Below are 12,725 nucleotides of genomic sequence, written 5' to 3' on the forward strand. Positions count from 1 at the left end.
AAGAATCAGTGGCCAAGGTGTGAGTGCTGCTGAGCGTGGGTGCATGCAGCTCCTGGAGCTGGCCTGAAGCTGTGGGGTGAGTCAGGAGGGAGGTGAGGAATAGCTGACGAGGTGCCTCTGTGCTGTGCCCCTGCCGAGGGAGCACCTTGTCCCAGTCCTCTTCATAACAAACTTCTGTATGGCTACAGTACTCAGTTTGGGAAGGACAGGCTGGGGATCAGGAGGATAAAAAAGGCGGAGGAGAGACATCCTGCCCCAGCTAGGCACGTGGGAGGTTGGCGGGTAAGACAGTCATCCTTATTACGTTCCCTTGAAATAGCCTTTTTTTTTAAAGAAAAAAAAACCACTATAGAGGCAGGTATCCTGACAGCAATGGACACTTGGTGCAAAAGGCAGGTTTCGCTGAACAGTCCTTAGACTCTCGCTGCAGTTTCAGGTTTGTCTCCAATATGTAAAGGTTAAGCTGAGTAATTAAGGGCAGTGTTGGGATGAACTGTGTATTTTCTATTTTGTACAAAGCTGATGGTTTGTCGAAAAGAGCTAATCAAATGCACAGGCACCCAGAAAACAGAGTCATACAGAGAGATCATGCAGCGTCAGTGCTTGGGGCCAACAAAATTAACTGGGAAAAGCACTGAACCATAGCATCAGAAAACTTCTGGGTAAACACGCTGCACATTTTACCATGCGCATTTGGGACAACCTCATAAATGAAGGCTGTGGTTCAAGGGTTTGACTGAAGATCACGCTGGTGCTGCCGCGTGCTCGGCCCTCGTTAGCACGTTCCCAGCCATCCTTTCTGTCAGCGCTAATGAGCGTACAGCTGCGGGGTGAGGCAGGTCAGCTCCCTCATCTCACTGCAATGTCACTCTTCCGAAAAAAAAGTAACATAACCAACTCTGGCCAGTTCAGCAAGCTAGATCAGACCTGGGAAACAGCAGCACGATAGGTAGAAAGATCTTTGATCTTTAATTTGCTTAAGCCGCTTATGCAATCACAGCTTAAAGTACGTATGTCTTGAAGTACGCAGAACCCCTGCAGTGCTTTGAAGAGAGTTAGCTTAAGTTTTTAAAAATTAGTTTTCCCTTCTATGAGTAATGTTTTGTGCAGCATTGAGCTAGCCTCTCCCAGTTAACATTTCAAGTGTTTAAAAAATATAAGATCTTATGGAGAAGTACAAAATCCAGCTGGCTTACCATTCTGTGTTTCTTCATGCGAACTGTGATATGTCTATTTTGTACCACTGGTCTCCATTTCTGGCAATTTATTTAAAAATAGCTTTTTTTATTTTCTTTAAAATCAAGTATGTTCTTTATACATATTTAACTAAAAATTAGTTTGAAGCTGTTACTTGTTATGTTAAAAACAATGCTGAATAAATTAACTGAGAAAGCTTTTACTGTCAGTGTTTTTCTATATTAAAAAAAAGTTAACAAGTGAGAGTCAGTAGCTAATTTCTCCAGCTGCACTGAACGTACTTACTCTTTTTTTTCCTCACAGTCCAGTTCTTTCAGAGATGAGAAATGGGGGCTTATAAAGAAGCAGAAATGCCTATCTTTATTGTATTAAAAAAAGAGAGGAAATGATAAGTGATTTTAGGAAAATTACTAAGTCATTCTTTAATCTTGGGAAGTGTCATAGTCTGAAATAAATTGGTTTGTTCACAAAATGCAGAATATTTTATTAAATAAAGCAGCTATTTTAAAACAGTATTTGATTTGATGCACACTTTACTTTGCAACAGCCAATTAACTAATACAAAAATTCAGATGCATTCTAGTTCACAAAGAAAATACAATAATCTAAGGAGTAGGGAAGTTTGTAATTAAAAAAATAAAATTGAAGTTAAATATTTTGATCAAAACATGTCATCAGGGCAAATGGAGATATTCTGTATATCCTCTTTCTGAGATTTCCCTTTGTTTACCCTGAAGTTCTGACAGCTCGTGCTTCTTTTTCTCTTCCATAGAGATACTCACACAGGCAGAGACCCAGTTTCTGTCAGTCATTATCTTGGTTCATAGTTCACAGTCTGTGCTCTTCAATACGGTCACCTAATGCGCCTCTGGTTCAGGCAGTTTTAGTACTTTCTGCTCTTAAGTGTCCATCCCTTTAAACTGCAGACCATGGAAGTTTTTCTGCCTTTACATCTTGCATGGCCCCCGGAGCAACAAGGCTTTATAAACTTTCCTAGGCAGTACTGTAAAGAGAATTGCATTAGCATACAATTTTAACCTTTTCCCAAGAATTATTAATGCAGCTCCAAATAACAGTAAAGCTACATTTCATGCAAACAGGATAGCTATTCATTGATGCATGTGTAACCTTTAAATGTTTGCTATTCTCTGATATATAACAGGGAGAGGTTACGCTAACTGATTCCAGGATGCTGCGGTTCTTGTTTCCTGTTCCAGTACCATTCCCTTTTTCATCTTTCTCTTTCCAGTTTGTTAACTCCTGTACAGCTCCCTCACTTAAATAGCTGCTGCTAAATAACCTGGTGGAACCAGATACTGAACCTTACTCAAGGGAGCAGTGTATTTATGCATTTGTCTCCTCAAACATCCTGTGACATCCTCGTGTCTCAAATTTACTCTTCCCCTGGCTGTTTACAACATTTTAGGAATTATAACATGTGCAGTACTTATGATACGGACTTAATGATACCTTGTCTCCTAGAACAGTCTTGCTGCTTGGAAGTTCATTTCCAAAGCAAGCATCTGAAAATACTGCAGTCCTCAACCAGCCTGAACAGGGCTGAGGCTGTGTTCAGCGCTTTTTTTTTTTTTTGGGGGGGGGGGTGTAAGTGCATGCCATCAGTTCCAACATCCTGGAGAGGTCTTCAGCTGATTTTCAGTGCCCATGGCACCATAAATGATTTGGGTTGGAAGGGACCTTAAAGATCACCTAGTTCCAACCCCCTGGCCATGGGCAGGGACACCTTCCACCAGACCAGATTGCTCAAAGCCCCATTCAGCCTGGCCTTGAACACTGCCAGGGAGGGGGCAGCCACAGCTTCTCTGGGCAACCTGTGCCAGTGCCTCACCACCCTCACAGGAAAGAATTTCTTCCTAATATCTAATCTAAATCTCCCCTCTTTCAGTTTGAAACCGTTACGCCTCATCTCATTGCTACCCTCCCTGACAAAGAGTCCCTCCCCACCTTTCCTGCAGGCCCCCTTTAAGCACTGGAAGGCCTCTATAAGGTCTCCCTGGAGCCTTCTCTTCTCCAGGCTGAACCACCCCAACTCTCTCAGCCTGTCCTCACAGGGGAGGTGCTCCAGCCCCTGGTCATCTTTGTGGCCCTCCTCTGGACTCCCTCCAACTGGTCCATGTCTTTCTTGTGCTGGGGGCCCCAGAGCTGAAGGTAGCACTGCAGGTGGGGTCTCAGGAGAGCAGAATAGGGGGGGAGAATCACCTCCCTCGACCTGCTGACCATACTTCTCTTGATGCAGCCCAGGATGCAACTGGCTTTCTGGGCTGCGAGTGCACATTGCTGGATCGTGTTCAGTTTTTTATCCACCAGCACCCCCAAGTCGTTCTCAGGGCTGCTCTCAATCCACTCATCACCCAGCCTGTATCTGTGCTTGGAATTGCCCCGACCCAGGTACAGGACTTTGCACTTGTCCTGAACTTCATGAGGTTCACACGGGCCCACCTCTCCAGCCTGTCAAGATCCCTCTGGATGCCATCCCTTCCCTCCAGCGTGCTGACCGCACCACACAGCTTGGTGTTTTCAGCAAACTTGCTGAGGGTGCACTCAATCCCATTGTCCATGTCCTTGATGTTAAATAATACTGGTCCCTGTATTCCGTAGATCCCACAGTCTCTATTATTGTGTGGGGGAGGGCTCTTTCCTTCCTTAAAACTGACTGTCAGCGTAGTAGGAGTAACCCCCCTCAGTTACAGTCAGGGCTCTTCGGAGGGGCTTAATGATGTTATTACCAGAAAAAGGGTCAAGACTTAAGTGTGGGACAGAAGCCCTTCACGAAGGTAGGCATCTTATTAGCATGACTTTGACCTTCTAACTAAGAAAATCTTCAGGCAAGCACCTCTGCTGATCTGATTGCTGTAACCCAAATGCCTGCCATAAATTATTCTCTTGCAGCTATGCTTCTGTGCCCTAGTGTAAAAAATGAGCGTAAATTCTGCTGTTTTCAATATAATGAGATTTTTGTACTTAGCATCTCTCTTAATAATGAATGACATTTTCCATACTTCCTTTTTCCCCCTTGCTGTCCCCTACAGCCTGATTTCAAAAGGAGTCTGCCAGGCACTAAGTCCTGAGGTCTGAAGAAGTTTGACTTTGAAATGGCTTGCCTCTTAAATCTCAATGAGTTGTCATTTTTCCTGCACAAAGCCACCAAGCCTTGAAGAGCCATAAATCTGTGTGGCTTTCATAGGTCTGTGCTGTCAATGAAGAATAGGTTTATAAGTGTATTTAGGCCAGGTTCAGACCTTCTGTGCACATGTGTAGCTGGGCAATTTTTTCCCCCCTCTTGCTCTTTGGTTTCCTATAGAGTGCTATGGCATATTTCTTGGTCACTCATAATTCTGTAAGGCGATGACCTTCGGTTAGAGCAGAAGTTTTCTCTGGGTGGTGGCATGACTTCCCATAGATAGCTGTAGGGCAGCTGTATCTTCAGTTAGCTAGCATACACACAGAGATGCTTTCAGCCATTGAAGTCTTCTCAATTGCAAAAATCAGCACTCAAAGCACAGCTTCTGCAATCTTTACATTGAATATTGTTTCTGCAAAGAGCCCTGTCATTTTGGTTTTTTCGCAAGCCATTCACTCTTGTTGCACCAAAGCTGAACTCTGAAGCCCATAATTTACGTTTCTTTCAACTAGCTGTGTAGGCTTTCAGTTTATCATCCTGCCTTCAATGCTTTAAAAGGTTTAGAGAAATAAAACAGGCAGAGAGACCTGGTCTAGCCAAAGGTCTCCTTATCACATTACCCACAATACTTGTTTTCATCATATGGATTAGTAGAGGGTTAGTTTGGGGGATAAAGGTGGCAAGGGAACTTTTCTGAAAACCCATCAACTGCTCATTCAAAGTGGAAAAGAGTATTAAGCAGGTGTCAGAGATGTGATTTGAAGACATAAAAGGAAAGGGGGGAGAAGGTGATCATAAAGTTGCTAACCTAGGCTAGTGCTCAAGCGGGAGCCCATAATTGTAGTTTATGACTTGAATTAATGCCGTAATTTCTGGGTCTTCTATAACGTTCCCATGCTGCACCAATGACATTTCAGGTCTCTAGGAAGGTGCTGCCTATATACATGAATTAAGTTTTCTTGGCCACTGCAATCAATATGGCCTAAGTGTACAATTAAGAGATGAATACCTAATGTGTACTTAATACACAGCAGCACTCTAAGCATTAATAAGTTTTTTCCAGAACACATCACGGTGCCCTAAATTGTGTTGTCAGTTCGTGTCCTCTAATTCTGCTCTGTCAGAGAAGCAGGAAGATCTCCTGTGCCAAAGTACTGGGAAAGTAACTGGTAGTGGGATGACCTGTAACTTCAGTGCGCTGTGCATCATGTTCTCTGTCATCAGCTGCTTACCTCAACCCCTTGCAAATGAATTTTCATGTCTCCTTGTAAATTTTGGTTTCCTGCCTCCCTAGAGCTTCACTGCAATTTGCACATCAATGCATATTTGTCTGATGAGAAGATAATATAAATTGAAGAGGTGCTTTTAGGCTGCCAGTTTCTGTAGGTTGTAGTACAGTTCTTGGGACTTCAGTTTTAGCTTACAGTTCCCAGTAAAAGAGCAGAGTGAAGTTAAGACTGTGATTTCTGAGTACTTGACTTAGATCTTTGTGCTTACAACTGCTGTCTAACCATACTCCCACTGAAACCCAGGAACAGACAAAACAATTTCCCACTTTAAAGTTTTCAGCATCACTTTAGCTTGCCAAAATACGTCTCCACTCTCTTGGGCTGTTATTGAGGCCAGAATCTTTTACAGATAAGTAATTTCTCTGATACCAAGTTGATCTCTTTTTACTATGTCTGAGTTGTTGCTGTCTTGAAATACATTCCCAGGCTTTGGGTCAAAAGGAAGATGGAAACTTGACAACAAAATCCTGTATGTTGAGTCAGTCTTGGGTGCAGGTATCTGCATGCTGGTTAATCGGTAAGGTCTATATAGGACTGAGGGGAGATTACATTTTAAGGACTGGGACTTGTAAAAGTCTCCTTTGAGCCCAGGTTTGGTGTTTTGGGGTTTTTTTTAAAAGGCACAGGCTTATCCAGATACCCTGAGGCACCACTAGTGCTCTGCAGTCTGCCCATCAAGGAGCCTGATGAGCAATGTCTAGCACATGGGACAACTGGGGAGCCTGAGACAGGAGCTGAGTGATGGAGGCTCAACTTGCAGACATGAAACACAGCAGGTCTAATTTGTCCTGCCTTTGGTATTGATCTTGGTAAAATTTCAGTCAAGCGTGTGAAGCTTTTCTAAAATCCCCTTTAGAAAAGGGTTTGTTTGACTATTTCTATTAAATGGTATGAAAGTGTGTTTTTGGTGAGAAAGGAAGAAGGGAAGGAAATGCACATTTTGAGTAATTGCTTCTAGGTTTCTTCTGTTTTCTTCTGATATTGTGCTAATCCTGCAGGTAAACAAGTCGCTTATTTGTGTGCACTGCATTCAGTGAGAGTAATTGTTTCTGCATAAAATGTGTTATCTGAGGAGATTGCTGTCTAGGTGTGAAATGAGTAAAGTCCCTGAGTAAGACCACGAGAAAGTTTCAGATGTTATGGACATAAAGTTAAGAGTAACTCATTCCCTGATTATTGAAATACTGCCCTGTCTTACCGAAGGAGATGGCCTCTCACATTGCTGAAAGGAATGGTACTGAAAGTGCTCCTACGTAATTTTTCTGTCGGCATTGTACTTGAGATATATTCAGTTCTTGAAGTGCTGGACACCTATTTCTGGACAGACTAGCACAAATTACATGTAGTTCTTTACCTGTCCTACTCAAAGGCCAGTGGTGTAGTCCAAATAAATCTAGAAATTTTTGTGGTTCCAAAGAAAGTGTCACGTAGAACGAGTTGAAATTCACTCATTTTGACCGAGGACATACAATAGATGGAAGTGATTTCCTTTCTGTCTGAGATGAAAAGGGCTTGGTGTGTTCACCCATAGAGACCTCCATGTCCCTCGCTTGAGGGCTGGTTAACAGCTGTGTTGCTTCACAGCAGAGCTATGAGAATTTGCCACAGTGATCAGACACAGAGGTACTGTCTTTGTTTAATTTAATAACCAGATCCTTCCTTCGTTAAATGTTGTAACTGCTTTTTTAATAGAGATAAAAGGATGAGAGGAATATAAAAAGGTGACTGTCAGAGCTGCAGTGCTTGGTTGTTGCTAAGCCCTGAGACAAGAGAGGAAAATACTAAAGTCACGCTTCTTGTTTTGTTCGTTAGGTCATGAGAGAGTGGGAAGAGGCAGAACGCCAAGCAAAGAACTTGCCAAAGGCTGACAAGAAAGCTGTTATCCAGGTAAAGGAAAACACAACCACAACCTTAACAGCTGGGGCTGCAGTTAAAATACAAGGGGTGCTGGGTGTGATATAATTCTAAAACCTACTTCTGTGGGGATTTAATGTTACTCTCTGCTTTTGCTGTTGCTGTTTTTGTTTCCGGCTGTTAGTGGATGCTGGGTGTCTCTGTACTTTGTAGCCAGTCCCTGGAACAGGAGTGCATGACATCACTCATGACTGCCATGGCAGGGTAGAATTTCGCTTGAATTTAGATTCGCCATCAGTGAGAACTGAAAACTCTGTTCCGCTGGGCCCCTTTCAAAATTTAGGCCATGATAAACTAATATAAGCTGCAGGACCTAAGCTCAAAGCAGAGATGGAAAATGAGATTTAAGGAAGGAATAGCCATCAGTTTTATCTAAAAGAAACCCTTGGCCAAAAATTATTTTATCCAAAATTGTACTATAATTCAAAAATTCTGACAAGTCAGACACTCCTTGAATTCCACTGTGGCTGTGTCATATCTTATTCAGTATTGCTAGAATTATTTCAGTGCAAAACTATAAAAAGGTAATGTTCAGAACCAGTTTGCTTCACACATTAGATCCCACAGCTTTGGTCTCTGTGCATTTTACCCCATCAATCTTTTCCTTTATTGGAATAAGTTTGAGGTCAGTTTTTCTTTCTGGTGGACAGTTATAAGAAATTATAGTGACTCTGTTCAGGTTGAATTTTTTTTTTTCTCCTCATGTAGATTTGCTCATCATGTTGATGACTCATGATGGCGGGGCCATCTGCTTACCAGACTCCACCCTCCTCTAGGTACAATTCTCTAGCGCTGAACTGCTGTCTCAGGGCAAATGAAGGATTCACTGGTGGTTGTGCTGAACGTGTCAGGAATATTTTATTAGATTAATAAAATATGGCCAGTTGTTCAGGAATATGGGGCATCATCAGTTCCCACTGAAATCAGTAAAAGGTGTGTTGACTGCAGAGTTCCTGGGAGCCAAGCTAGACGGACATAGGGAAGGATTTTGGTGATTTGCAGACGGAGGTGTTCACGTCCACTGGTCTCTGCTGATGCCTTCACTGTTCCTGGTGTGATGGATGTTTTTTTCAGCATTTCCAGGAGAAAGTGGAATCATTGGAACAAGAAGCAGCAAATGAAAGACAGCAGCTGGTGGAGACTCATATGGCACGGGTGGAAGCCATGCTGAATGATCGTCGCCGCATTGCTCTGGAAAACTATATCACAGCCCTGCAGACTGTCCCACCCAGGGTAGGTCCTATACCACAAGTTCTGTCAGCTGTGTCAGTATCACTGTGGTTGTCCTGGAGAAGAAGGAGGTGTGCCCAGGTACGCTGTGTTCTGTGTACCTGTGATGTTTGTATTCAATACCAAAATAACTGGTCTGTGACCTCCAGAAGAAGAGAATCTGCACAAACACTGTGGGAAAATGTTTTATATACCTCTCACCTCTTGAACACTTCCTAGATGGAAAAAACATTGTTACCGAAAGACTTTTGGGTCAGCAGTGTAAGACGTAGCCATTAGATCCTGAATTTGGCCTCAGAGGGAATTACATCAATACGGCTAACCTGGTAAAATTACATGTTTTAAGTGAATTTCCTTCTGTCGAGAAACCTGCGTATTCAATGAGCGTGGAAAAGTGATCATCATCTCAATTCTTTATCATCTTTAAACTTCTTTCTCTACTCAATGGTGCAAAACTCTTTTTTTTTTTTTTTTTTTTTTACTGTGTGCCAGGTAGAAGAAAAAGCTTTTACTTAGGTAGAAGTGTCATGGGGAGACTTCAGGGTAGTTGTATGAAGTGTTAATCTGTATTTTGCAACATAGTAATTTGTGGAAAATTACGCTAGTCTGTATTAAATTGGTAGAGGATGTTGTTCGGTCAAGTGTGAGATGCATGTTCTAACTTCTGACTGCTCTGAGGGTCGTGAAGGGCTTGGATTTGAGTGTCTCCTGAGCAGACAGATTAACGAGTTACAGGCTGGGATGCAGCTTCCTTCAGGAAACTGGAGTCTGCGGCTCAGAACTGAGAGTGAGATGAGGTGGGTGCGCAGACTGGCTGCAGGTCATGTTTGCTCTCTTGCGGTGTGGTTTTGGGTAGTTCACCTAAGATACAATCTCATGTTTGGCTTTAGCCAATCCACTGTTGCTGTAAAGTTGAGCCTCCTGCGAATGTAGTACTGTCTGAAAAGTATCCCAGTAAAATGATTTGATTTCAAGTTGTGTGTGGATCAGATTGACAGCTTGGTTCTGCAGGTACCCGAGGTTGTGGAAGGTGAAGATGGAGACCACACATAACAGACAGCAGAATGGTCTCTAGAGCTGCCAAAATGTGCAAGTTCATTCCTAGCATAAGGGAACTCAGCCTTTCAGATGGCATCTCCACTGCAAAAAAAAAAAAAAAAGAACTTCAGCTGCAGAACGCTAAGGGGCAAAAATGGTAACACCGACTTTGGGACCCGAAAGACCTGCATTTTATGCTTGGGTTGCTTGTAGTCAGCTCCCAGGACATTTAAATTAATAATACATTTACTGTGTCAGTGGGAGAGCATCAGGCCTGAAAGGCTGTGTGAAAGAACGCTGTTTGATACACGACCCCAGTAGAAGTAAGTTTTGAAGGTAACGTTAAAAGACTGAGGTGCATCCTATGTTGTGTCCATACAAAAGCTAATCATTCTGAAAGGAGCAGACGTCAAGCATGGAGGTAACATCAGCTAAAGGTGCTACCAAACAGGGACTCATCTCAAAACTCACAGGGGTGAACAGTTTAAAGAGTAATGTCTTTAAACAGTTCCTTTGCTAGTCTTGTTGATGGTATTGTCCTTGTCTCAGCATGTTTTGCTTGTGTGCTCTGTAGTTACTGAACTACTGGTCAGATGTGTGCCAAATCACATGAAAAAACTGACCTTGAATTCAGCAGGAGGATTTGTCTGGTTTTATTGTGGGGCAGAGGGTGAAACTTGAGGAGTGACTGATGATAGCTGAATGGTCTAATGAATTAATCCAGTCCACTACCTGCTTTGCAGGATATGGAGACAGAAATCTGAATACACTGTGAATCCAAACTTTGTCTGCCTAGCCAAAGAGAAAATGGGATTACTGGAAAATTCAACTCTGATACCCTAGCTATATTCCTCTCTGGCAGTCCCTAGTAAACTAAGAGTACATTTGATGCAATTGTGTTGTCTTTGGGAGGGTAAGTCATAACCTTACTGGTGATTTGTTAGTTAATTTTACAAAAGGGAGGTTTTTCTGGATTTCTCAAAAAATATTTGTAAGAACTCCCTTCCACAGCCCACTTCAAATGACATGATTTGCTATTAGTATGTTTACTACAGAAGTAGATTCTGAATATTTAAAGTGATGGAGTCTCTAAAGTTATAAAGACAGAATTTGGGTAGTAAGTTAGGCGAAGTACATGTCTTTTGCACACAGCTGGAAGGGTTACCGTAAGTCTGGTGTGTATAAAAATGTATATAGATGTGTGTGTGCAAAAGGTATTTTCCATGTGCTGTTTAATCACTTAGACATAGTGCCTTATACTTGAATTTGAACATTTCCCAAGATTTTTTAGACTTCTGGCAGACCACTTGAAGCAGCAGGATTTCATTTTACTCTTGGATGTCTAGAAATCCATGACCAGTCTTTGCCTGCGGATCAGTTATCGTAGGAGTGCAGTAAGTCTGGCACTCCTGATGTCATCAGGCTGATCATGGATATGATGCACGGTTCTCTGTGAGTGACAAAATCCTGGTCCACTGGGAATTCCTGTTTTCTGTATGTATACACATTATGCGGTCCCTGTGTTCGAGGGGTGGGCTCTTCAGGGGAGCTGAAGAGAAACTTCCTCTGGCTCAAAAAGTCCCTGAGCTATGGACAGGGGAAAGCTGGAAGGGTGTATGAGGAGAACTATCATCATTTACTTGCTCCTTTGGAGGAGGCTTTCCTTGTAGGATAGCAAGATATGGGGAACCTTTTGTCTGGACCAGCAGTCATTATGTTCTTGTATAGGCCTGCTTTCAGTGCCATTCTACCTAAAACTACAGAATTCTGGGAATCCCTTATGAATAGCTTCTGTACTGGTCCAAAAGCTTTAAGTGCAGCGTTTTTTCAGGTGTTCTGCAGATGATTGCCCAATGCCAGTGTCAGAGGTGGGCTTCAGAGTACCGCTGTGAGCAGCAAGGGAGGCGAGGAGCGTACAGAGAGGAAATTGCATAGCTTCAAGGTCTGCTAGAAAATAAATTTGAGCAAAACCAAATACTTGTACTGTTGTTCTGTTCTCAGAAGCACTGTCGTGCAGGCTACCCAGAAACTTAAAATTTGATCCTCATCCCTGATCCTGATGCAGCTTTATCTGTGCTGCCATACTTTGTTGCCTTTGAAAATGGGGTGCAGCTGTTCAGTATCTAGTGTCAAAATACTGTATTATTTCATCCTGCTTGATGGCCTTACTACAGAAAAGGAGGATTAGTGGCAGCTGGAACCAATATGCCTCTAGTTTTTAAAACAGTTGGAAATTTTCCCCTTCATTTTGCAAGTTAAATAGAGGAATTCAAATCCAACGTTCTCTGTGAGGAGATTGATTCTGTAATTTGCTTATATTCCCTCTTTCACATGCATGTCAAATTTTGCTGGATTTATGTCTCCCTGTTTAATCTTTGTTGGTAAGAGAGGCACATTCGCTGTGGGAAGCTGGGAGGGAGACAAAGAGAAGTGGAAAAGAAACCCAGCTCCTAGTGGTGAAATAATGGGTTTCAGAGCAAGGAAACATACAGGAAAACTTTGAAAGGTAATTAATTAACCTCCTTACTTTGCACATAGATTAAAGTGAGCATGTAATCATTAAGATCAGTTTAAAATGCTTCTCTTTTAATTCAGCACTATTTTACTGAAATGTAAATTACTGCTAAACAGAGCAGGGTCATTGAGATCAACCCTAGCATGTACATTAATCCATTTGAAATTTTTTGCCATGGTTTTTTTTTTTTCTTGTTGCCTTCAGAATTTACTCTGGTACCTTTTGTGCTATGGAAGCAGTGTCCGTTCATACAGAGAGAGCATAGTACAGGCTGAAACTGGTCGAGTTTGGCTATTTTGACATAGAAGAGGGATCTGCAGAGAGGCCCTTACTTAGTGCCTCTACATTCGGGAAGCTTGAAGCGTTTCCTGAGTCCAACGAGGTTGCTGTGGAAATATGC

The 12,725-nt window shown here is 42.4% G+C and overlaps 1 protein-coding gene across 1 annotated transcript in view; it reads left to right on the forward strand.

Annotated features, from left to right (window-relative positions):
- APP (amyloid beta precursor protein) overlaps positions 1-12,725 on the forward strand; it is a 226,775-nt gene that overhangs the window by 152,989 nt on the left and 61,061 nt on the right. Inside the window, exons 9-10 of the mRNA XM_086462757.1 lie at positions 7,441-7,515; positions 8,617-8,775. Of these exons, the coding sequence (XP_086318883.1) occupies positions 7,441-7,515; positions 8,617-8,775 (234 nt within the window). The remainder of the gene's footprint in view (positions 1-7,440; positions 7,516-8,616; positions 8,776-12,725) is intronic.

This window comes from Leptosomus discolor, chromosome 1 (genome assembly GCF_034619465.1).
Source record: "Leptosomus discolor isolate bLepDis1 chromosome 1, bLepDis1.hap2, whole genome shotgun sequence".
Taxonomy (NCBI): Eukaryota; Metazoa; Chordata; class Aves; order Leptosomiformes; family Leptosomidae; genus Leptosomus; species Leptosomus discolor.